At 47.8% G+C, this 26,675-nt stretch overlaps 2 protein-coding genes across 2 annotated transcripts in view; both read left to right on the top strand.

Moving 5' to 3' along the window:
• The window catches only part of RFX8 (regulatory factor X8), a gene marked incomplete at its 3' end in the record, with an annotated part of 61,049 nt that extends 52,689 nt beyond the window's left edge, over positions 1-8,360 (top strand). The window contains 3 exon segments of the mRNA XM_082642369.1: positions 2,485-2,579; positions 6,474-6,588; positions 8,335-8,360. Coding sequence (XP_082498495.1) covers positions 2,485-2,579; positions 6,474-6,588; positions 8,335-8,360 — 236 coding nt within the window.
• Positions 8,361-10,989: 2,629 nt separating this feature from the next.
• The window catches only part of CREG2 (cellular repressor of E1A stimulated genes 2), a 48,504-nt gene continuing 32,818 nt past the window's right edge, over positions 10,990-26,675 (top strand). The window contains exons 1-2 of the mRNA XM_082641959.1: positions 10,990-11,468; positions 13,659-13,828. Coding sequence (XP_082498085.1) covers positions 11,061-11,468; positions 13,659-13,828 — 578 coding nt within the window. The 5' untranslated portion in view covers positions 10,990-11,060. The remainder of the gene's footprint in view (positions 11,469-13,658; positions 13,829-26,675) is intronic.

Raw genomic sequence — 26,675 nt, 5'->3', positions numbered from 1 at the left:
GGACTTCCCTGTCTGTCCAGTGGTTAGGACTCCGTGCTTTCATGGCCGAGGGCCTGGGTTCAATCCCTGCTCGGGGAACTAAGATCCTATAAGTTTGGCGGCGCAGCCAAAAAAAAAAAAGTAACATGGTTTGTTTATACATGGTTTGTTCTCAGCCTGAATTCCCTGTCTCTGGGGATAAGGGTGTCTCTTTACATCCTGGTGCCGGAAGGGCACCTTTCACACTGGAGATTTATTTCCTGTTTTCAGGGAGACCAAGGGGGAGAGTCAGTGTCCTTACTGTGTTGGCCGTTTCTTAAGTAACTTTTCAATCAAATTAACCAGTATGCCACTGAGGCACATTTTGGAGCCGCGTACTCTGGGTCCCAACACTGTCTGACAATTGTAGTTAATCTTAAGGAAGAAAATCTCCATTCTGATGCCCAAATCTGGCCTCTGTACACTGGTGCCAGATTAAATCTCAGAGTTGTGGCTGAAGTAGAAAGAAATAGCTTTATTGCTTTGCCAGGCAAAGGGGGCCACAGCAGGCTCATGCCCTCAAGACTGTGTGTCCCGCCCTGGAAGGGGTCGTGAGGAGTCTTATAGCGTTCAAGGAGCAGGGCGTGGTCAGCTCGTGGACACTCTTCTGATTGGCTAGTGGTGAGGTCATCGGGAGTCGGCCTCATCAACCTTCTGGTTCCAGCCGGTCTGGGGTCTCCGTGCTCGTGGGCAGCAGACAGTTAACTTCTCCCACCTGGAGGGGGTGTCAGTATCTGCAAAACAGCTCAAGGGACAGGGCTCAGAATATTCTCTAGAGTCCTTGAGTAGGAACTAAAGGTCCTTGACTGTGTTTAATGGCTAAAGTATTATTATTTTGTCTTGCTTGACTGTTTTCCTTTCTTTCTGCATTTTCTCACTCCTCTGATTAAATTTCTTCTTTGGCTAAAGATTTTCTACAGACAAAAGGCAGGCGGAAGACACGGGTGGAGGTCTTTCCTGGGAAGGCCCCGTAGGGTTCTGCCTCAGTTACAGTTCCACGAAGAGCTGGCTTACGCGTGGTTACATCACTGCGAGGGCACAGTCACCACAGCAGGAGGCTCCCCACTTGGGGGGAGCCGGGAGCTGCTTCAGGGGGCGCTGCAGACCAGTTACCACCTCCTCCCCCAGTCGCCAGGCTTTGGTCTGAGGGCTGCCGGGAGGGGTCAGCCATGCATAAAGCTGCCCCCCAGTGCCTGAAGCCCCCTCAAGGTGTGGGCTGTGGGCTTCCTCACGGCCCGCCCAACACGGGGCTGGCACACGGGGGCACCTCAGCATTTCACGACCAGATGGCTACTTGGATTCAGCGATGCATTAAAAGCACCGCAAAGTATCCCGTCCTCTTCCTTTGACCTTGAGGGGGGGCTGACTTGGTAGGATTGTACCAGTTATTAAAATAATGAAATGGGTCCTTACTTGTTGCTAAGTAGCTCCCTCCCCCCACTGCTTGCCTGTCCCTTGATTATCTCCCCTGTCCCTACTGCCTGACTGTCCCAAATCCCAGATCCTCCCCTGGGAGACTCCCCTCCAACCAGACCAGCAGCTGAAAGGTGAACACCTAACCCAGCAGGCTTCAGGGCCATGGAAGCCCCCCTCCCAGGCCACTGGCTTCCCCAGCAATCCCAGCTGGCCGCCCAAACCTTGCTCTCACCCCCAGCCCAAGCCCAGGGAGACCCACGAGGCATGAGGCCTCTCCCCCAGGTGCCCGCCAGCCTGCCAGTGGCTCCTGGGCTCCTGTTGGCATCCTTGCATGTCCTTTCCAGCGGGCACGGAGCCGGCAGGGAGACAGCATGACCCCTGGCAGACGAATGCCTGAGATGTGCCTGGAAGATCTTCCAGACGGAGCCTGACCAAATGTGCACCAGGGCCACGGCAGCCCACTGGGTTATCTAAATCTCCTTGGCACATGGGGGCACTCAGACAGATGCGCTTCCACTGTCCTCCCACTCTCAGCGCTGCCTGCGCGGGTGCGGGACCCAAGTCCCAGTGTCGCACACTTGGGCTGCAGCCCTCGGGCCTGTACTGACAGGGTCTGTAGCCCTGGGCAACTCACCTAACATCCCTCAGCGGCTTTGATGCCCACCATCAGTTAAAGGACTTGAACAAACTACCCCCTTTATAAAAGTGGCAGGGGTGGGTGAGGTCACGTCTGTATCCTGCAGTGCGCTCACTTGGAGCCGGGTTCTGTGCGATTACAAGGTGTAGTTACGATTTCAAACGGTTTCTTCCCATTTCAACAAGTAGCCGAGGGGATTGCTAGAAGGCAAGACCACAGAGCTCTGAACCAGACGAGCTGGGGTGACAGATCAGCCCGAGGCAGCCTGTGTGTTCAAAATGAGGGCGAGGCCGCGGGGAATTCCTTTGAACTGCAGTGCGGATGTTATCCCCTAGGTCACCGGGGATACAAATACCTACCGGGAAATTCTGCTCTGCCGCTCACAATCTTGGGTTGGTTTTGTCTGTTGATAGGTTTGAGCAGTTTAATTTCTTTGCTGGGGACGTCAACAGACCTCAGTGTATTCGTGAATTGTCTGTCTTCAAACCTCCAAACGTTTGTCTTCCAGGTACAAAACCACGATTTTTTTTTTTTTTTTTAAAGAGAAGAAGTGGGTGTGGGTCATTCTAGCTACATTATAGCACTGAGTGCCCAGGACCTGGTGCAAAGGAAAAGATTTTCTCTGGCACTCTGGACAGAAATGTGTCAAGGCTGGGACGGGGGTTCAGGTTGGGGAAGTGATGTCTCAGAGGCTGGCACATCATGCAACTCTGTGTGTGTGTGTTTGCTTGCAAGTGAGCACGTGTGCATATGTGAGCATGTCTGTGCGTGGGAGGGCATGTGAGTGGGTGTGGGCAGGTAAGTGTTAGTGTGCAGGTGAGTATGTGTGCACCAAGCAGGAGTGTCTAGGAGGGGGATGGGTTTGTCTGTTTGGGGAGAATGGTGCTCATCTGAGGGTTTTGCAGACAGTCCCAGTAAGGTGTCAGGCTTGGGCTCACAAAAGCCAAGATGAATTGGTTTTGGACGTTTGGGGCGGATTTGGTCCTTCTGCTGGACATGTCACTTGGACTTACTTCTCAGTAGGCCCATTGGCTTGACTGTCATCATCACCCTCATCAGCAGCCATATTACCAAATCAGGTCCAGCTGCTTGCAGCTTAAAAATCAATACTCAAGGGCTTCCCTGGTGGCGCAGTGGTTGAGAGTCCGCCTGCCGATGCAGGGGACACGGGTTCGTGTGCCGGTCCGGGAGGATCCCACATGCCGCGGAGCGGCTGGGCCCATGAGCCATGGCCGCTGAGCCTGTGCGTCCGGAGCCTGTGCTCCGCATCGGGAGAGGCCACAACAGTGAGAGGCCCACGTACTGCAAAAAAATAAATAAAATAAAATAAAAAAATAAAAATCAGTACTCAAGAGAGGCAAATGTTGGCAGAAAGGGAAACTGCCTTTGAGCGGAATACTGGCAGTCCGGGGAGACGGTGGACTCGGTGTCCTCCATAACTATCTCCGAAGATTCTCCTCAGCCAAGAAAGTTTTTAAAGCGGAAAAGGGAAGTCATCTCAGGTAACCACTGAGATGGGGGGTCAGAGTGGTCACCACGCCCCACTGTGTGCAGGCTTGTCGACTTCCTGTGCTCTTTCTTTAGACGCTATTGTGTTCACACAGTTTGTTCTTGAGATTTCTGAAGGGGAAGCTGGGGAAGAGATCGGTCATCTGTTACTGACTTCTTCATTTCTATTTCTTTGATCTATGGAAAGAACCAACAAGTTAGGCAAAGTATCGTGTGATCAAAAGATTTGAAAGGTGTGCTAGGGCCAGGGATGAGTAGAGCATGGGAGCGCCTGGTTTGAGGTTAGTGACAAGATGAAGGGACCTCCTGCAAAGTGCTCTCTTCCGCCCAAAGCTGCTTTCAGTCACCCTGTAAGAGCGGAGGATGCTGTCAGGGGAAGCCCCAGCACCCTGGCCCCAGTGGACCCGAAACACGGGGCCTCCCGCCCCTCGAGGCATCATCCTCTGAAGGCCGAAGTAGCAGGTAAAGACCTTGACGAGGGAGTTGGGTTCCACTGGGAGGTGAAGGGCAGATAGGATTAGAATAAGCTGAGAAAGGGAGACAGGACGGCAGGAGCAGAGTGGGCGTAGGGAAAGCGGGGGACCGGTCTAGGGAAGAGGGGGACATCTCTGCAGCAGAGAGCAAGGACCTGGAGGGCCTGGGACCAGAACGTGACTCGGGTTTTCTCCTTAAGCCTCCAGCCACATGTCTTCCGGCCCCCTCCATCTCCCCCGGAAAACCCAGGAAGGAGCTTCAAGCTGGTTCCAAGCCTTGGCAGGTGTCTGTTTCCATTCTTTGCTCCTTGGATATAGTCTTTCCAGATTCTGTGTGGTTTTGATTCCCCCTCCTTGGTCCTCGGCAAAGCTCACTTGTACCAGTGGTAACGTGCACGGGTGCATAGCTGCAGAGACAGCGATTCATTCGACAGGATGAAGCTCTCCATCCTCTGGTCCTCGTTTCAGACACTCACGCAGCCTCCACTTCAACCCCGCTGAGCCCACTGAGACCGTTGGTACCGGTCCTGCACGCAAGACCGTGTAACACAGTGTTACTGTCCTCACCCCTGCAGCATCACGAGGGAAGCGTCTTCGAAAACTGGTGGTTTTGTAACTGCCTGCCTTCGAAGGGCTTGTTTTTGTAAAACAACCTGGATGATAAAAAAAAAAAAAAAAAAAAAACCACAGACTATTGTCAATGAGATACTCAGACTGTTAAAATGTGAAGCCTCGGGCTTGTCCAAGATGACTAATGGCCTCAGGTTGTTAGCATCTGGCAGAGCCAGAGGAGAGGAATGCTCAGCTCTGTCGTGCTTCATTTCGTTCCCCTGGTTCTCGTGCAGTTTGGGCCCAGGAGTCCTTTCTAAATGTAGGAACCCGAGGTATCACGCTGCCGGCAAGAGGAGGAAAGCTGGGTAATGTCTGTTCACTTGTGAATGTTTGTGCGGAGATCGCCCACAGCTCCTTCTCTGGATGGTTTTAGGAAGCATCCTTGTGTGTGTTGTACACCAGCAGGGCTCCCCCCGAGAGCCCCGTTCCAGGTGGTCCCAAGTCGTTGGGGGAGGATGCCGCTGCCGAGGGGAGCCTGTTCCCAAACCCAAGTTCACGTGCCCGATGCACAGTGAGGCCACACAAACTGAAAGGCTGGAGTTTGGAGCAGAGAAAGGTTTGTTGCAGGGCCCAGCAAGGAGATGAGGAAGGAGACGGTTGGCTTGTGCTCAGAATACCCCGGAACTCCCGGAAGGGTTTCAACAAAGCAATTTGAAAGGCCAGGGGAGGGGAGGGGCCGGGTCCCAGGGTGTGTGATCAGCTCGTGCACAATTCTCTGATTGGTTGATGGTGATCAGTCCTTAGGCCCCAGCAGGTCTCATGATCATCAGGTAGTTAATTTCTTCCATTTGGTGGTGGGGGGGTTTAGCATCTGAAACTCTCAGGAAATATGCACGAGATACTATTATCTGGGTCCTTCAGAGAAGAGCTACAGCAGAGGATATTGTGGGGGGGGTCTGTCCTGGGAGGGCCCCATGGGGTCCCGCTTGGTTACAGGTCCACACCCACCCAGAGCCCAGGGTGGGCCTTTGGGGGCTCTCAGCGGGGGCTGAACAGAAACCGAGAGGAAAGGGCATCTCCTTATTCCTGGCCAGTCGCTGCCATTCTTCTTCGGAGACTTGCGGTTGAGTGTCTGGGTGGTCCTCATGCAGGACAGTCAGGAGAGACTCGGGTTCACTCCAGCCTGTGCTGGAAATTACATACGACTCTGCCGGTTTGTAACTCACCTGAAGTGTGGCCCGAGGCTACTGTCAGTCTCGTGGGGAGTTCCTTAGGCTGTACGTGGAGGTATCTCCCCGGTACCTGGTTTAGTGCCACTCAGGCCATCCGATGACCTCGGCTCCGCCGGACACACAGGTGGGCCTCCGGGCCTCAGAAAATTCACCCGGCGCAGCGGCCTGCTTTCTGTGTTGCAAAGTTGGCACCCTTCCCTCTGCCACTGGGGGACTCCAGGCACCTTCTTCACGGTATCAGACTCGCCAAGTGTAGATTAGCCCCCGACCCTCTCGGAGGCAGCTGCCAAGGGGGCTGCAGCAAGGCCGCCCCGCAGGCCCCCCTCCCCTGTGGCTCCCCACAAGTGACCTTTTTCTAAAAAAACTGTGTGGGATTAAAAAAAAGAAGCAAGCTGCTCTCCCACCTCCTGCCTGCTCCCCACCCACTTCAAAGAGTTCTGCCTGGGACCATCCCCACAGGAGATGGTGCAAGACCGGGCCCAGGCCTGGGCCTCCTCTCACCTCGGCTTTCCTTCTTCCTGCCCCGCTTTGGCCTCGTGAGACTGTCTGTGCACCATCCGTGGGCGCATTTGACAACACGCTCGCCTTGATCTTTATCAAAAACCCCAGCATTTGTTTCTCTCTAAAATGTCACAGCCAAGCAGAAGCAAAGAGGAGTTTATCAGATTGGCCGCCCGCTTCCAGCTGAGATGGAATTTCCTCCTCACGGCCGTGAGCAAAGCTGTGACCCTCTGGCACAGAGACAGCTTCGGTAAGTCGGAGAACGCACAGCATTTTGGATTCTACCTTTTACAGATGTTATTACGGCCTAAGCGTTTTCCACATTGCTATGTGGAATCCACTCGTCTTTTTCTCACCTTTTTATGTAAAATACAACACACAGAGAACCACACACACACACAAAACCATATTAATCTGATTATTATGGCAATATGGTAGTTCATCAAACAGCTGGACCACGCCTCACCTGTCAATGAAAATAATCAATAAACAATCTAAAATAAGAATAGAAAAGGGTTTTATCTGAGCCAAACTGAGGACTAGCCTGGAAGCCAGCTTCCCAGATGACTCTGAGAAACTGCTCCGGAGAGCAACACACTTTTATATCTTGTCAAAACAAAGAACATTAAACAAGTCAGGGTTTCATTTCTTCAAGGTTATTTTAAAAAAAGAACAGGCCAGCACGTACCCAGCGAGTCAGTATGGCCTTGTCACCTGGGAAGGGGGACTTAACCATCAAAGGAGTAACCAGTATCGGTGTCCCAGGAAGGGAGGCATTTAATCTTTATTTTTAACATGGACATTCTTTACTTCTGGTCAGTGTGTCCTTTTCCCTAATAATTAAAGCAGAGGTACAGTGTAGGTTTGATAGGCCACACACAGGCTATTTTAGTTAGCATCAAATTCAAGTTCACTCATGTATAAGCCAGAATGACTTCCCTGTATCTCCATATGTGGACATGTCTTTTGTCACTCCCCTGCCATCGTTGTCGGACGCGCAGGAAACCTCCCTGGCTTTGGAATTGTGCGCTTTCAGACATCGTGAGAAAAGCAGCAAGCGTCCTCTTTTTCTCCATCTCCCAACTGAGATGGACCAAAAAATGGGTTCTTTGGGGGCACCCGGATTTAACCTTCAGGAATAAGAGTTGATAAAGTCCCCACTACGTGCAGATGGTGGAAAGAGTAAAGCAGTGTCTGTTTTGCCAACTTTCTGGTCCGGTAGAGGGTCTTTCTGGGCCCAGGGGGTCCCATCTGTCACAGCTGTGGTACAGACACAGCACAGGAGTCGCGGGGAGGGACAGTCACCACTGAGCCCCCCAGCCCCACGGAGGGGATCACTCGTTTCAGCAGATGTCGTGCGTCCCTGCAAAGTCCCAGGCACCTTCCTGGGCACTGGACAGACAGCCGTGGACAGACAGACAGACAGAGCCTCCAGCCCACAAACTCACACACCTATCAGGGCAAGGAATCCCTGCCCCAGGGCTGCCAGATGCCCTTGCAGCGGGTACACAGAACAGACAAGAGGAAGAGCAGACAAGCCCTGTTCTAGACCGTTCTGCAAACACTGGGGCTCTTTGGAGGGTTGTGGCTGTACACAGCCATATATGTGACCCCCATTCGTCAAGAGGCTGTCCCCACAGATGAAGATCAGGGCAGAGTTCACGTGCAGCCACAGGAGGAGAGCCAGCTCTGTAGTTAGTGCTGTCGACTGAAGAAAATGCACAGCCTGAAAGTTGAGAGTTGTGGGGGGTTTTTTGTTTTTTTTTGCGGTATGTGGGCCTTCGGTAAGTGAGCCATGGCTGCTGAGCCTGCGCGTCCGGAGCCTGTGCTCCGCAACGGGAGAGGCCACAACAGTGAGAGGCCCGCGTACCGCAAAAAAAAAAAAACCCAAAAAACAAAAAACAGGCATTTATTCCCCACGGTTCTGGAGGCTAGAATTCCAAGATCAAGGTGCCAGGTGATGGGTTCCTGGTGAGAGCTGTCCTCCTGCTTGCAGACATCGGCCTTCTTGCTGTGTCCTGACATGGCTTTCCTTGGAGCAGAAACACAGTGGGGAGGGGGGCGCGGGGACTCTCCCTTTTCTCATAAGGCCATTAATCCCCTCATGACCTAATCTAACCTTACTTACCTTCCAAAAGCCCCATCTCCAAATACTGTCACATTCGGGGTTAGAAGTTCAACATGAATTTGGGGGGCACAAACATTCAGTCCATAACAGAAAGTTCTGCATAAAATTAAACATATACCTACGCTATGACCCAGTGATTTTATTCCTAGGTATTTACCCAAAGGAAAGAAAACATACATTCACAAAAAGACTTGTAGAAGGATATTTATAGCAATTTCATTCCTAACAGATAACACCTGAAAACAATACTAATAACCCTTATTAGGCTAATGGATAAGCTAATTTCAGTATGTTTATTGTATTCATCTGCTTGGGCTGCCATAACAGTAAACTACAGATCTGGTGGCTTAAACAGCAGCAATTTATTTTCTCATAGTTCTAGAGGCTGGGGAGTCCAGGATCAAGGTTCCAGCTGATCCAGTTTCTGGTGAGGGCTCTCAAACCGGACATCTCGAAGGCCTGAGAACCAGGGGGACCAATGCAGTGAGTCCCAGCCTGAGTCCAAAGGCTCCAGAACCAGGAGTGTCGATGTCCAAGGGCAGCAGCACTAGGATGCCCCGCTTAGGCAGAGGGCAAATTGGTCCTTCCTCTGCCTTTCTGTCCTATTCATGCCTTCACTGGATCGGATGACGCCCACTGCACTGGTGAGGGTGATCTTTACTCAATCTGATTCAAATGCTAATCTCTCCCAGAAACACAGACACGCCCAGAAATAAGGTTTTACCAGCTATCTGGGCATCCCATAGCCCAGTCAAGTTAACACATGAAATTAACCATTCAAACAAGCCAAAGACAATTTGTGACATATTTGAACACCCAAAGCCTGGAACACAGGAAATAAAATTAATTCTAATAAATCAATACAAAAAAGTACAGACAACCCAATACAAATGGACCAAAGACATTAACAGGCGTTTCACAAAAGAGGGTATCCAGCTGGCCAATTACTTGTATGAAAGGGTGATCAACCACATGAGCCATTAAAATAAAAATGAATTATCACTACTCGTCCACCAGATTGCTGGGATGGGGGGCAGACAACCTCGCAATAATCTGTGTTGATGAGAAAGTGGAGCAACGGGAACCTCCACGTACTGATGGTGGCAATAAATTGGTCCCATCATTGAGGAAGTCAGTGTGATGTTATATAATAAAATGAAACAGACTCGTGCCCCAGAACCCACAACTCCACTACAAGGTCCATACTCGAGAGAGCGCTTGCGTGTGCGCACCTGTGCCTGAGCTTGGCATCCTCTCGAGAACTGGGTCTGAGAAGAGGATCTGCACCTAGCTAGTCATTCTGGGGTGCAGTCCTACAGAACCAAAGTGGGGGGACTGACTAGAATGACTGGCACACGGAGGACGGAAAGCCATTCTAAGGGTGCGTCACTGGGTTGGTTACCATTGTGAGAACCGGGGCTCAATCCTGCTGGAGACCCTCCGAGGAATTGTGCAGAGTGGCCTTCAGAATCATCCACGTGTGACTTGGGAGTGGGGAGTATTTATCCTCTGGCTTTTGTACCCATTCGCCCAAGGTCGTGGCAAGGGGGGGGGTTAATGATCTGCACTCGTGGGTTTTCACATTGCTCAGTGGAACCCTACCTGTGTCCCACGTGGCAGTTGGCACAGAGGCCCTGAGGCAGAAAGCAAGGGACGTGCAGGTTGGTGAGGTAACCTGCTGCCGTCTGTACCACCATTCGTTGGTTCCCACAGCAACAACAGGAGAAAACAGAGGCGCCCAGAGAAGTGAGACAGAACATAAAAGATACCAACACATCAGAACACAAGACTGTTCATAAAACTTTATTACTGGAAACAAGCCAACTTCCCATCAATACGAGAATGTGTTTAAGGGTGGTGCATTCATACAATCCTCTGCCACGCCGGCCTGGCCACGTTCTCCCTGGGAACTGCTGACTCCACTTTATTTTAGTGTATGTGTAGTAAGCAATTTGATTCTGCTTTTAGATGAACTGGAAGCAATGCCCTCTTGTCACAGCGAAGTGTAAGATGGTCACGGTCCTTACAGAGCAAGAGGATGGGCTTTGGCCTCAGACGGACTTGGCGCTAATCTTCATCGTTCGCTTGCCTTCCTCTTCCATAAAATGATAACCATCCCTACCCTGTGTCTATTTCACAGCACATAACGCTTACTCCGCACCACGCACTGTTCTAAGCCTCTGCAAGTATTAACCCGTTCCATCCTCCCATCCCTCACTCCCATGATGTAAGTACTGTTTTCTGCGTTTCCTAATGAAGGAACCGGGCACAGAGAGCTTACGTGACTCGGCAGGGCCACACAGCTGGTGAGTGGAGGAGTGCGCTGAGCCGAAATTTGAACGCCCCCCTGTCTGGTTGCAGAAGCCTTGCCATCCAGCGGGAAAGAAGCGCCTCCCCGGGCCCGGCGCGCAGAGAGGACTGCGCACCGGCTCTGCCGTGCGTGCGGAGCCCCACCTCCCCACGCGGCGCACGGCTGCGAGGGCGGCCCCGGGGCCCCGCCCCCGGGCGCCTGCGGTGGGGGCAGCGGGTCCCTCTCCCGGTCCGCCGTCGGGGGCCGCTGCCCGCGGTCCCCGGGGCCGGGCGCGCCCCGCAAGATGTCCGGGCGCCGCGGCCGGCAGCCCGGGCCCCGCCTGTCCTGGCTACTGTGCTGCAGCGCCCTGCTGTCCCCGGCCGCGGGCTACGTGATCGTGAGCTCCGTGTCCTGGGCCGTCACCAACGAGGTGGACGAGGAGCTAGACAGCGCCTCCACCGAGGAGGCGCTACCCGCGCTGCTGGAAGACTCGGGCAGCATCTGGCAGCGGAGCTTCCCGGCCTCGGCGCACGAGGAGGACGCTCACCTGCCGCCCCCGGAGGGCACCGCCCGCGCCAGGCCGCCCCCCGCGCCGCCCGGGATGTTCTCCTACCGGCGCGAGGGCAGCGCGAGGCTGCGCCCGGGCACCGCCCGCTTCCTGGCCCACGCCAGCGCCTGGGGTTGTCTGGCCACCGTGTCCGCCCACGAGAAGGTAAGCCACCCGGCGGGGAGCGGCGTGCAGGGGACAGGGAGAGCCTGGGGCCACTCCCGCTCTCGGATCCAGGTCTAGCAGACGTGCGCTGGGGGCTGGATCGGCGTGAACAGCGTGTAATTAATGCAGCCAGATTGTGCTTCGGTTACCCTGGCACCCTGGCAAAGGCAGGAGGGGTGGGGGGGTGCTGGGGGAGGGGACGACAAGCAGGCTTCCTGCCAGGTGGTCGGGGACCGAAGCGCAGTCGAGAAGCGCAGTCTTGAAATGGCCAAAGAGGTGTGCAAATAACCAGCGCCCGACCAGAGACCTGGACAAAAGAAGCCAGAGGCGCCTTTGGCATCACCGAGTAGCGCGTCCAGCCCCTGCCCGCCCATAGACCAGAGCTGCCCCATCACTTACCCGAACCCAAGTGGGGACCGGGGCTTTGGTGGAAATTTGCATTTTAAAAAATGGAATCCAGAGAACTGTTCTGGAAAGGAGATTTATTGTGTGCAGCGAAGCGTGTAAATGTTGGAGTGACAGCGCTGTCGTCAGCTGCAGCTTTCATTGTTTCACAGATGTTTTACTCACCTGTTAGACATGATTCCACCTGAAGTGGAAATGCCGTGGATACATGATGAGGATGTAACATCCATACGTGTACACCCTCCAGAAAGCTTTTAGGGCTGTTAAGATGGATGTAAGGGTTTTATTACAGGGCAGTAATTTGAACTCCTATTTACTTCATGAAAAAAAAAAATACTGTTTTATGGAGTGTGTAAGTCATTGGCCAGGGGGAAGGTTCTGGGCCTGGCTCTGGGTCTCACCAGCTCTGAGACTGTGGCCAAGTCAATGGGTTCTCCACTTTGCTTTCCTCTTCTATGAAATTAAGTGGTGGACTAGGTAGTTTTGAAGGTCCTTTTTTGCTTTGAAAAAAAAAATCTAAATGACAACTTTATTTTGATGAGAAATGATCCTAAGGTCTTTCACAGCTTCCAAATAGTTCTTCACAGCTATATCTTATGCTCCTAAGGCATACCTTCAGAAGCTATGAAGCTTAAATATGAAGCTGATCTTGGTTTAAAACACAGATCACTTCAAGCAATTAAAACTCTAGTGCCAGTGTATTCAAGGTATTATGACTTTCAACATCCCTTTTCTTAGCTTTATTAGTAGTTCCCTTTTCCAGTATTGGTGTATACTCCAAATGCAATAAATGCAGAGAACATTTACCACGTGCCTGGCATGTGTGCAAAGCATGAGTCTTTGTGAGTGACCAGCTGAAAAACAGGATCTGGGAATGACATATTTGCATTTTGTAGGATTTCTTAACATTGGGTTTTCTTAAAGATTAAAACCACCCCCTTATCACAATTCTACACACTGTTGTCATGCGACACTTCAAAGACAAAGACAGCCCTGAGTTCTGAGCTAAGTAACAATGAGCAACGCTCTGTGAAGGGTAAAGGTCATGATGCTGGACCCAGCAGGGCTTGGGAAAAACCTAAGAAGTATTTGTGTACATGTCTGAGAATTTCATCTGCTCTCCTGGGTGATCGTGAGCAAAAAATTGATTTAGCATGTTAATGTGTCTTCCTTGAAGCTAGAAGGATAAGAAACCAAATTCCCATAAGTTGCTGAGTTATACTATTAAAATATTATTGATTACAATTTTAAAATGTGACTAATAAGTGAGAAAGTGGTGTGACCCTAAAGGAAACAATAACAGAAAGTTCCTGGAGTCCAAAGACCAGGTAAGATGTTAGGTTAAGACTTAGATTCTATCCCCAAACTTGCCAAAAATATGGGGGAGGTGGTGAAGGCAGTGGGGCTCCCAAGGGCTAGCTTGTGAGAAAGGTTTTAGTGACTCTCCACCCTCCCATGATTTTCATTGCCGTTCCCCCAAATAACTTTCAGTTTAATAGAGTGTATTTGCTATGCACCTGCCGCTTCAAGAATAATCCCCTAACCATCCCTTCTCTACAGATGCCACTGCTAAGCTCCTCTATAGAAATTCTGGAGCCATCGCTGGGTGAAGTGGGCAGGTTGGTAACCACTTTGCTTTGATTCATGACCTGTCAAAACCACGGTGATGCCATGCTGCCTTCGCACCCCCAATGCTATATTTCCTGGTCAGAGACACAGACTAAGCTCCCAGCTCAAGTCAATCCACAACCCTGCATTGAAAAGGCCTTTTTTGGTGTTTGTTAGATCCCAGGACTGCCGTTTGGGAACTGCCTGCCGGTCAGTGACGGCCCCTTCAACAACAGCACGGGGGTTCCTTTCTTCTATGTGACACCCAAGGACCTCCTGGTGGCTGATCTGATGAAGAACCCCGTGGCCTCCCTCCTGCTGCCGGAATCCGAAGGAGAGTTCTGCAGGTAGGCAAGGGCCCGGCCTCCCCCATCCAGGTCCTCTGCACATGGCAGGGAGGCTGTGACTTAAACGGGGCCCTGAGATGCAAAGCAGTGTCTTTGCCACTTGGCCAGGGGGCAGGTTCTGGGCCTGGCTCTCGGTCTCACCAGCTCCGAGACTGTGGCTAAGTCACTGGGTTCTCCACATGCTTTCCTCATCTATGAAACTAAGTGGTGGACTAGGTAGTTTTGAAGGTTCTTTTTTACTTTGAAAAAAATTATTGAAATGACAACTTTATTCTGATAAAGTGATCTTAACTTCTTATGTGGCTTCCAAATGGTTTTTCACAGTTATATCTTAGGCTCCTAAACGCATCTTCAGAAGATACAAAACTTAAATATGAAGCTGATCTTGGTTTAGAATACAAGTCATTTCAAACAATTAAAAGCCTAGAGCCAATGTGTTCCAGATACATTGGCAATGTATGTTGTAGAAATGTATTTTCACATGGAAAGAGTATATATAGCTGTGGAATCAGATCAATAGAATTCTATCACTCACCAAGCTGTGCAATTTGGGGCAAGTTATTGAACCTTTGGGAGCCTCAGTTTCCTCATCTGTTAAATGGGAATAGCAGTTTCTACCTCCTAGGGTGATGGGGAGAGTTGGAAAGATTTGCAGCGTCTTGTACAACACCGAGTGGGTAAATGGTAGCTCTCTTTGTTACGGCAAAGGCGGAGGTGGGGGAGGGGAGGGGAGTGAAGGAAGAGCCATTGGTTTGTCTCCAAGGCACATGCAGCATAGAATCTATTTATTGTTTTTCAAATTCATTTCTACCTGCCCCAGTGAGGTGTGTGCAATAAAGACCCAGAGTCCCTTGTCACTTTCTCAAAAACTCTCTCAAAGAAAGGACAGTTGGGCAAAAATGGAACACTGTATCCAACACCGTTGTCTGAAATCAAAATGTGGAGCTTGAGGTCCAATCCTGCCACCACTGTGTCTCTGCGCTGAGCTTGGGGAGGGTGGGGGGTGGGACGCACATGGGAGGGCACCCCTGCAGGAGTAGCAGAGGCAGTGGGGGACCTTGGGCAAGTCCCTTCACCTGTAATGTAGTGATGCTTTAAGAACTGGGATAAGATACCCCCAGCTCCAAAATGCTATGACTCTTTATGCAACATATGAAAAACATATTAAGCAAACAAATATGTCAGTTCTTTGAGGAGGGGAAGTGGTAATAATCAAAGCAACAATGCGCCATAAAATGCAGCCTGGATAGGACCCTGTCGCTTACCCCTGGGAGCTGATGGGAGATCCATCCATCCAGGTGGAGGCAGTTCAGCTGACCCAGTGCCCTATCGGGGATGGCAGGAAGCCAGGAAAAGGAGTGCCTCCTTTTTTCATGGAATAGTCTCCTTGTTCTTGGCCAGTCAAGCTTGCTGTTACTAGAAGTATATTCCCAGATACCTTTCTAGACATCTGAGGTGTTCCTCATTCAGGTAGCCTAAAAGCAGCCATTGTGCAGGGCATGTTGATCGCCGACCCCAGAGCACACCTGTCCCTGGAGGTGGGCACAGAATACAGAGCAGAGGATGTACCGCAGCACTCAGGTTGTGGAGGGAATCGTGTCCTGGAAGGTCCCAGGCAGCCATCAGCAGGAGCTTGGGGCCATGAGAAATCCAGCTTAGAGAGGCCCTCTCGGGGGCTGGGGCTGGGCACGCTTGGGGCCATGTGTGCAGACCCTCTTCACAGCAGGTCGCGCTTGGAGTTGCAGATCTCCGTGCAGCACACCAGGGTACCTGGATGAGGCAGCTCACGGCCGGAGGGGACCACCCAGCCCCACCCCAACCCCCAGGGCCAAGGGCATCAGTATCCCAGACCCTTGTAACTCTGGCCTGGAGGAGGAGGGGTGAGCCACCACCCACTGGTACCCCTCTATCTAAGCCCTCATATGAAACTCTAACTCCCTCGCACTGTGGCAGCTTCTGAAGTCTTAAAATATAATGTAAATAAATATCTACAAAATTAGCTGTGGCCTTAGTAAGCATCACGCCTCGAAGCAGGGATTATCAGATAGTGAGGCTTGTTGTCCCCGCAGGGTCCACTACTTTCCAGGACCTGCTTCAGCCCAGGTGTGATTCATCTGCCTGATGCTCACATTCCAAGTGCAGCATCACCCTGTAGGTTTTGCCTCCAGAATCTTGGTAATGTTGAGCACAGAGACTTAACAGGTCAAAGGCGGGCAAAGAGCAGAGCCCTGAATTGAACCACGCTCCTCGGGCCACGGGAGCCTCAAGAAGCATCAGGTGGAAACGTCCGTGGCTAAGAACTTCCCTGACAAGCACCTGCATGAAGTTCAAGGGGCCGCCTGCAAGGCTGCAGGAAGCTGCTCCTCCTGCCTGATCCCGGCCTGCAGAGATTCCCACAGAGCAGGGAGATCCAGAAAAGCACCCACTTTTCACGATGATGATAGTAAATCAAGGACACCTGATCCTTTGACCTTTGGAAAACATGAGAATCACCTCCATTCTCTGAAGTAGGTGTTCTTGTGAACTGCAAACTTGCAGCAGCATTTTTACCATCAGATCTGGTGCATTCTGTGCGCTCATGTCCCTCTGCCTGTCTGTGCATTGGGGTGGAGGTGGATTTTCCCTAAGCGGGAAGACAAAGCCAGGACCAGCCCTGTCTACACGATGCATCCTGAGACTCCTGTAGGCCTGGGGGACCATGTTTGTCTGAGGAGCCCTCAGAGCCTGAACCATAAACCAAGGTCAGACGGAGAGGAAGCAGCGTGGCCACTGACGCTCTGAGAGGAGGAAAGAGGTGCCTTCCCAGCCATTTCCTGCAGGGTCCACTGGGCACCTCAGCTGCAGGCCTGCCTCTGCATCCAGCAGGGTTAGCCCTGGTTCCTGCAGAGTCTGGACTGGGGCAGTCTGGTGAGCTCGGCCTCCACCGACAGGACATAGCTTGAGAAGGAAGCCGTCCAACAAACAGGAGCGAATGTAAGTCTGATTCCACTGCAAGGGCAGGCTGAGCTGGCCCTCTGTACTTTAGAGCTCCATTGGGTGTACAGGACAATTGTGTATATAATGTGTATGTGTTTAATAAGCAGATGGGTGGACAAGACAGAGAGAGAGAGAGGGATGATAGATAGATAGATAGATAGATAGATGTGTGTGTGTGGTTTCACATATTCAACTGTTATCTATTCTGAGAACATACACTACAGTTGCCCCCAACTGGTCTCCCCAGTTCACTCTCTCTCACCTTGACTTCATCCTCAATCCAATATCTGAAGTAATATTTCAAAACCCATATAAGACCCTGGGATTCCCCTGCTTAAACTCTTTCATTAGGAAAAATAGCAAAATCCTGAATATGGCCTAGGAGGCCCTGCCTGGAGGACACCTGCCTCCCTCTCAGAATAAATAATAGTGACTAATCCTTTGCTGATTGACTTAGTATGTGATTTATTTATACCCTAGTTTTATTAAGTAGAGAGGTTTAACCTGAAAACTTGTAATCTAAACTGATGTATGTGTCTGGCATACAGCTAAGAAATGCTTTTTTAAAAACTTGAGATATAATTGATGTATAACATTGTGCATGGTGTTAATTTGATACATGTATGTATTGCAGTATGGTTATCCCTGAAGTCTTAGCCAACATCTCTGTCACGTCACATAATTATCATTTCTTTTTTGGGGTGAGAACATTTAAGATCTAGTCTTTTAGCAACTTTGAAGTTTATAATACAGTATTGGGGGCTTTTTTGTTGGGTTTTTTTTTTGCTGTTTTTTAAAAATTTTATTTAAATTTTATTTTTTTTGGCTGCGTTGGGTCTTAGTTGTGGCACATGGGATCTTAGCTTCTGTGCTCGGGCTTCTCTTTAGTTGTGGTGTGCAGATTTTCTCTTCTCTAGTTGAGGCACGTGAGCTCAATAGCTGTGGCACTCGGGCTTAGTTGCCCAGCAGCATGTGGGATCTTAGTTCCTTGATCAGGGATCCAACCCACGTCCTCTGCATTGGAAGGTGGATTCTTTACCACTGGACCACTAGGGAAGTCCCTGTAACACAGTACTGTTGAATGTAATCACTGTGCTGTGCATTAGATCTCTAGGACTTACTCGTCTTCTAACTGCGAGTTTGTGCATTTTGACCAACATCTCCCCAGTTCCTGAACCCCCAGGCCCTGGTAACCACAATTAAATCTCTGTTTCTATGAGTTTGGCTTTTTTAGATTCCACATATAAGGGATATCATGCAGTATTTGTCTTTGTCCGATTTATCTCAGCATAATGCCCTCAGAGTCCATCCATATCATTGCAAATGGCATTATTTCACCCTTTCTTATGGCTGAGTAGTATTCAGTGGTATATATAGGTACCACATCATCTTTATCCATTCATCTGTTGATGGACATTTAGGTTGTTTCCACATCTAGGCTATTGTAAATAGTGCTGCTATGAACATTGGGGTGCATGTATCTTTTTGAATTAGAGTTTTCATCTTTTCTGGATATATGCCCGGAGTGGGATTGCTGGATCATATGGTAGCTCTATTTTTAGTTTTTTAAGGAACATCCATACTGTTCTCCATAGTGGCTACACCAATTTACATTCCCACCAACAGTGTAGGAAGGTTCCCTTTTCTCCACACCCTCTCCAGCATTTATTACTTATAGACGTTTTGATGATGGCCATTCTGACCAGAGTGAGGCAATACCTCATTGTACTTTTGATTTGCATTTCTCTAGTAATTAGTGGTGTTGAGCATCTTTTCATGTACCTGTTGGCCATCTGTATGGCTTCTTTGGAGAAATGTTTATTCAGGTCTTCTGCCCAGTTTTTGATTGGGTTGTTTATTCTTTTGATATTGAGTTGTATGAGCTGTTTGTATATTTTGGATATTAACCCCTTGTCGGTCGCATCATTTGCAAATATTTTCTCCCAGTGCATAGGTTGTCTTTTTGTTTTGTTGATTGTTTCCTTTGCTGTACAAAAGCTTTTAAGTTTGATTACATCCCATTTGTTTATGTTTGCTTTTATTTCTTTTGCCTTTGGAGACTGACCTAAGAAAATATTCCTATGATTTATGTCTGAGAATGCTTTACCTATGTTCTCTTCTAGGAGTTTATGGTGTCATGTCTTTTTTTTTAATTAGTTTCTGCTTTATAACAAAGTGAATCAGTTATACATATACATCTCTTCCCACATCCCTTCCCTCTTGCATCTCCCTCCCTCCCACCCTCCCTATCCCACCCCTCCAGGCGGTCACAAAGCACCGAGCTGATCTCCCTGTGCTATACGGCTGCTTCCCAATATCTATCTCCCTTATGGTGTCATGTCTTATATTTAGGTCTTTAAACCATTTTGAGTTTACTTTTGTGTATGGTGTGTGCGGGTGTTCTAACTCCATTGATTTATGTGTAGCTGTCCAGCTTTCCCAACACCATTTGTTGAAGAGACTGTCCTCCATTGTTATTCTTGCTTTCTTTGTTGAAGGTTAATTGACCACAGGTGTGTGGGTTTATTTCTGGGCTCTCGATTCTGTTCCGTTGATCTACTTGTCCATTTTGGGGGGCACAGTCGTCTTGACTCCCATCTCAGGGCCTATGGAATTAGGTGCTATTACCCCGTCCTTCTTCCTGGAGAAGAAAACTTGGAAAATAAATCAGACAGGATGATAAGTAGAGAATGACTTACAGTACTGAAAAAGGACAGGATAACCAAGGAAAGTTTCTGGAGTGTCTTACCTATTCAGCACCTCGCTTTGTGCTGGAGAGGGAAGGGGAAATCTGCGGGCCTTCTGGCTTCACGGTTAGCTGGAGTCAAGATAGTCCGAGAGTGGAAAAGACAGAATAAGTGAGAACAGCGTCTAGATTGCTACAGGGAGGCTATAAAGAGCAAACTCTCACAACTTAGAGTAGTGGAGTGACTTTCAATTCCATGGAGACAGAGTGAGGGTGACAAACCATAATGATCTGGACAGCCTTGCCCCTCCCCCAGCCCAAAGAGGAGAACCACTTGGGGGACAAGGCTTCATAGTTTGAAGGAGCTCCGAGGTGAGTTCTGACACTGCTTCAGGTTAGTTAGGACGTGGAGTGGGTCTGATACGCGTTTCCTGGGTTTCCAGTGAAGGCTGCTGAGAACCGCGGTCCAGCCCCCGGATGAATTCACATCATTTTTTTTTTTTTTTTTTCTGACCAGAAAGCTCTTTCCTCAGGTTCTCTCATGATTCCTTTCTCTTTTCACTCAGGTGTTTTTATGAATATCTCCTCCTCTGAGAGACCTTTTTTAACCACCCAATCCAACAGAATATTTACTTTATTATTCATATAATTGGCCTTGAATTATTTCTTCCAGCAATTAGTAATCTACTAGTCTACTATACATTTACTTTTTATACCTATGTTTATATATTTTTTAACTCCATCTCCCTAGAGTCAAAAAATAAACTTTTTGAGAGGAGAAATTTTATGGGAGCAGGAATTTTTCCTCTGTTGTTCAGGACTATTTTTTTAATTTCTTAGACTCATACTGGGAACATATGCGAGACCCTATAAACATTTGTTGAATAATATAATGAGATGAAGAAGATTCTCAGATTGTCAGTTGATTTGAGGTGATATTAATTTACTGAGCACCAGTGTGCAAAGTTTCATACAATTTATTAAATAAATTATAATTTAAATATTAAAGCCTATATCTTCAACCAGAGAGTAGATTTTTTAAAAAAAAACCTTCTTGATTAATTGGTAAAATATTTGGTGAACATGAGGTGTTATTTAGTTTATTTTCAAATTATCCATAGGTCATGAGGTATTTTCTTGAAGATGTAAAATTTACAGGCCTACATAAAGTGTTAATACATACTTGAAAGTTTACATTGATTTGTAAAAGTATTTATCATATAATCTCTATAAATTCAGGGACTGTGTTTGATCCTGTTGGTCAGAGACAGTATAATCATTATCATCTGGGTGCATATTTCTACTCCTCCACACATAATGCTCCTACTACTCTCTACAAGGGGTGAGACAAGCTGGAAATCCTCTGGGGAGTGGTTCTCTCAATGATTCAATAAATATATAGTAAGTAGCTACTATATGCAAGACAGATATAGTGGTACATAAACATTCAAAAATATTTGTTCTTATGGAGCTTACCTTTAACTGGAGGAGAATAAAAAACAAAATAAATAAGCAAACTATGTGTTAGGATAAATGATAGCAAGCGCCAAAGAAGTTAATGGCAGTCTGTGCATAATGGAAGAGGCTGTATGTGTACCCAGATCTCTGTTTTGTTCCCAAATCCTTGTTTCTTCTATTACATGAAATGGTGTAAGATAGAAATTACTGTCTGGTTAATAATTAATAACGCTTCCTTCTGTTTGGTTGCTTCCTTCAAAAAAGGATGATGAATTGAGGAAAATCCGTTTCTTTTGAATGGCCTGCAGAGAATCTTTATAGAATTTACCCTGATGTCACCTGCATCTTGACTTTGAGACTGTAATTACATTAGTTCAAAATCTGTTGCTATTGAATAATTTAAAATGCGATGGATATGCTTGGGAGAGATAATAATGACACATGGACTCATGACATATTTACACAGATACGAGAATGTGCTGTGGTTAGATTCTACTGCTGTCATCGGCACTAATGCATGGCCAGAAAGGGAAAAATCTGATTTCAGAAAATGACAGGTGAAGTTGTCCTTTGAGATCTCTGTTTCCGGAAAGCAGTTTTGTATGAGGCAAACTTAAAGCTTTTGGCAAATTTTCCAGAGAAATTTCATTTTATCAAGAGGCTAAGTACTCCGGGATTTGTTGCTACTCAGTTTAACTAGTTCCTGTGTTTATTAACGTGTGACTGTTTCTTATATCTCTGATACGCAGCCATTTTCTTATGTATTTTATAGCCAGGAGCCCTTCACTATGATTTTTGGTGTCTGTTATCCCAATCATTTCATTTTTCTCACCAACTTCAGTAATAGCCAGGTTCCTTTTTATCCTAAGTCTAGGAGCAGAATGAAAATAGTAAAAAATGCCATATGAAAACCTGAATTCCCTAGGAGAGGTCTCTGTCTGATTTCTGATTGGTTGTCTTTGCCAATGATAAAGAAATGTACTGTCATTAAAGTCTGGCTGATAAATGATACTTTTTGGCAACACTGTTATACAGGCAATGGTGTCTTTTGGTCCATATCCGGTATTTCTCCTTGGAAGATCATACTTTGAATTGCAGCACCAGCCTTGGCTTCTTGTTTCCAGTTGAGCTATTTCACCTTGACGGCAGCATGAGATTGGTTCTGTCATTACTTATAGAGATGTTTCAATGCTTCTGGCTGATTTCTGGCACCTCCTTGAAGCATTACCCTGCCCATCCTGGATGCTTCTGTTTCTTAGATGTTCTGCCCTCATCAATTTTCCTCACATGCCAATCCTGTCAGAGTTGAGTTTTCACGATCACTGTGTCAAATTTGAAGAAGCATATGCATCCTGAACCCTGACCAGTGGGGATTTTATTCTGCCTGCTGAGGTTGTGTGGGTGGTGTTTGCATTAGCATTCAGAAACCGGCTGTTTTTTGTAAAAATTGCCCTTGGAATCTCTACAGGGATTGCATCAAACCTATAGAGGCTTTGGGTAGTATGGATATCTTAACAATATAAATTCTTCTAATTCATGAACACAGGATACTGTTCCTTTTATTTGTGTCTCTTTCCATTTATTTCGTCAGCGTCTTGTAGTTTTCAGTAAAGAAATCTTTCACCTCCTTGGTTAAATTTAATTGTCAGCATTTTGTTGTTCTTATTCTATTATAAATGGGATTATTTTCTTTATTTCTTTTTAAGATAATTCATTGGTATTGCATAGAAACACTACTGATTTTCGGATGTTAATTTTGTATTTGCAGCTTTACTGAATTTGTTTATTAGATCTAACAGTTTTCTGGTGAAGCCAGGACTGGAAGACCAGTTAAAAACAACCTCTCAGGCGTTCCCAATTAGTCTTTCTGATTGATAAGGGCCAGGAGCTACACTCAGCAGTGGGTGGGGCTATAAATTATCTCTTCAGCCTGGTGAAGCAAGGGAAACCTCCAAGCCTGGCAAGCCTTTTAGTCTGTGGTCTTGACGTGAGCTGACCTGCCCTCCAGGTTCCCTGGCCAAATGGTGCCACTGGCTTTGCTCTGTGGACTATCGACTCACATCATTTATAAAACAAAGTCAAGATTACAGTCTGAGCATGGTAGGAAGGGAGGTGGCTTTTCCACCTCATCATTCATTACATCCATCCAAACCAGAACCTACAAACATGTGTTGCCTAACTCTTGTTTGTTTACAGTTTGTTTTATTCACTTATTCTGTGTACCCCTTTGTGCTGTGATTTCTTCATTTAATTCATTATATGAATTAGGGATGTGAATCTGTTTCCTAGCTCAGGTGAAGGTGACGAGTTGAGAAGAAGATTCCAGTTTGCGAGATTCACCAGCAATCAGCAACCTCTTCTTTCCCATTTCCTCTCCCTTCAGCACATCAGCATGTACAGATGCTCCTGGGACTCAGTGAATTTATGCTCAGACCGGGGGACCAGTTGTATGGAGATTCACTAAAAACTGACTTGACAAAGAAAGCCCACTTGAGAAATTTCTCTTCCATTGAAACGTCTTTCCTTACCGAGCACGCAGGCCTGAATGCCGTGGGTTTAGGTTTTGCATCTTCTTCGCCAAAACAAAGCAAGCCCTCAGGACCAGAATGAACCACATTCTCCTGGCATAGGCTCATCTTTCGTGTTGAAGATCTAGAAATAAATGGAATCCAGAGGCTTTTCCTAAAATGAAAAAATGTTTTCATTTGATAGTTTGGACAAATGCTAGGTATCTAGAAAGACAGAGTTGATTATCAAGAAAGGAAGATCTGAAGACGCTTTTTTCCTATGCCCCAAAAGGCTTTTAACAACAGGTGGTCGTGGCCGTTGCCATGGGTCACAGCCCCTTTCCTATCCCAGGCCGAAAGCATCCCTGCCCAAACAGTGGTCAGAGCTCTAACTGACCAGGCCTCTGTGATTTGGCATCAGAGGAGATGCTAAGATTCTAGTTTTTAAAGGTATCTAGTTTCTGGGCTTCCCTGGTGGCGCAGTGGTTGAGAGTCTGCCTGCCGACGCAGGGGACACGGGTTTGTGCCCCGGTCCGGGAGGATCCCACATGCCGCGGAGCGGCTGGGCCCGTGAGCCATGGCCACTGAGCCTGCGCGTCCGGAGCCTGTGCTCCGCAACGGGAGAGGCCACAACAGTGAGAGGCCCGCGTACCGCAAAAATAAAAAAAAAAGGTATCTAGTTTCTGAAGGGAGGTGCCAGACCATGACTAGATTGAAGCCCTGTGGGCGTATAGGACCAAGAATGGGAGCCTTTCAGAATGATGACCCATAAGGGGTGCCTATTACAGAGGCAATTCAGCGCTGAAGAATCACACATCAAAAGGTGTTGCTCACATACAGTTTCAGGCAATGTGCTTGAGCATAGATTCCTGCCCTAGCCTATGAGCAGGCCCTGCATTTTATAGGCATGTTGACAGGAGAAGAAACTGCTTTGGTGAAACAGGATAAATAAGAGGAGGCTGTTGGTGGGAGGGTGGGCCTGCCTTTATGTGCCGTTATGTGCCGTGGGCACCGGATGAACACTTAGCACAAACAACCAAATTGTATGCACTGAGTTTAATCCTTTTTTTCTGTGCTGAAAATAAAAAGCAATTCCAGAAATCTAAATGCCCGTTAGCCATCTCTATGTTTTTAACTGTTTTTGTCAGAAGAAAAGATATTGTTGAATGATAGCTGAAAGCCTCAGCCCAGCCTAATTCCAAACGCAGGCTCTGTGAGTTGCTGCCTAGAACTGCGTGGAGGGCACCCTTCCATCATTTTTTAGATGAGCCCCGTCAAATGAACATACAGAATAAGCCTGTGCTTGCAGCAGCTTGCCTTCTAATAGCCAAGATGTATCTCACGCCCACCTGGGACATGATGAGCATTTCAAAGTACAGGGCCCAGCCCTAATCAGATAAAGACACTGAGTTCAATTTCTCTTCTCTGAATTTTGTTCATTCCCCTTGAAGGCAACATATAAATCTAAATAATTTGCTCTTTGTCCAGGTTCATGTCACCTCTTCTCCTATGCCCACACATTCCTGTAATCAGAAAGTTAACATTAACTCAAGTAACTTTTATTTATTTAAATTTATTAATTTAATTTATTTATTTCTGACTGTGTTGGGTTTTCGTTGCTGCACGCGGGTTTTCTCTAGTTGCGGCGAGCGGGGGCTACTCTTTGTTGCGGTGCGCAGGCTTCTCATTGCAGTGGCTTCTCCTGTTGTGGAGCATGGGATCTAGACACTCGGGCTTCAGTAGTTGTGGCATGTGGGCTTAGTTGCTCCGGGGCATGTGGGATCTTCCCGGACCAGGGCTCGAACCCATGTCCCCTGCATTGGCAGGTGGATTCTTAACCACGATGCCACCAGGAAAGCCCTCAAGTAGCTTTTAAAAGAGCTGTCTGGGGACTTCTCTGGTGGTGCGTGTTCGAGCCCTGGTCCGGGAAGATCCCACATGCCCCGGAGCAACTAAGCCCGTGTGCCACAACTACTGAGCCTGCACTCTAGAGCCTGCGAGCCACAACTACGGAGCCTGCGTGCCACAAATACTGAGCCCACGTGCCACAACTACTGAAGCCCATGCACCTAGAGCCCACGCTCCGGAACAAGAGAAGCCACTATGATGAGAAGCCCGTGCACTGCAACGAAGAGTAGCCCCTGCTCGCCACAACTAGAGAAAGCCCAGGTGCAGCAACGAAGACCCAACGCAGCCAAAAATAAATAGATAAAATTTAAAATAAAATAAAAGAGCTGTCTGGGAATAGTCAGAGAACCCCGCACAGAGAAAGCTTAGTGAGCAGATGTTTGAGTATTCTCTTCCTTCTTCTACTCATTTCTCTGGCCAGCTCGCCTAGCAACCTGCAACCACTTCTCTCTCCCTTATTTTGTTTCAGCTCCATGAATTTTTGTCCCCATGGTTCCCAGGGGATCCATTTCATGAAGCCACTGATGATTGCAGTTTCTCTGTCCTTATGTTACCATTTTCCTACATCTTCCAGCTACTTCTTGCCATGCAGTTCACAAATGTTCTACTTACCTGTTAGACATGATTCCACTGTGAGCTGAAATGACATGAATTGACAATGAGGTTGTAAGTCCCATAAATATACACCCACCAGAAAGCTTTTAGAGTTGTTAAGATAGATGTAAGCATTTTATTACAAGGCCCCTAGCCTCTGGCAGTCACCAAGTTATCTTCTGTCTCTGTGGATTTGCCTATTCTGGACATTTCATATAAATGGAATTATATAATATGTGGCTTTTTAAACTTAATTATAATTGATTTACAATATTGTGTTAGTTGCAGGTGTACATCTTCAGGTTCTTTTCCCTTATAGGTTATTATAAGATACTGAATATAGTTCCCTGTGCTGTACAGTAAATCCTTGTTGTTTACCTGTTTTATATGTAGTGGTGTGCATCTGTTAATCCCATACTCCTAATTTATCCCTCCCCTTCCCTTTCCTTTTTGGTAACCGTAAGTTTGTTTTCTCCGTCTGTGAGTCTGTTTCTGTTTTGTAAATAAGTTGTATTATTTTTTTGGATTCCACATGTAAGTGATGTCATATAATATTTGTCTTTCTCTGTCTGACTTCACTTAGTATGATAATCTCTAGATCCGTCCATGTTGCTGCAAATGGCAATATTTCATTCCTTTTTTTATGACTGAGTGATGGTTCATTGTATATATGTACCACATCTTCTTTATCCACTTATCTGTTGATGGACACACGTTA

Source organism: Mesoplodon mirus (assembly GCF_964341445.2).
Source record: "Mesoplodon mirus genome assembly, chromosome: 14".
Classification (NCBI taxonomy): domain Eukaryota; kingdom Metazoa; phylum Chordata; class Mammalia; order Artiodactyla; family Ziphiidae; genus Mesoplodon; species Mesoplodon mirus.
Note: the sequence above shows the minus strand (reverse complement) of the source record. Positions and strands in the feature narration are given on the sequence as shown.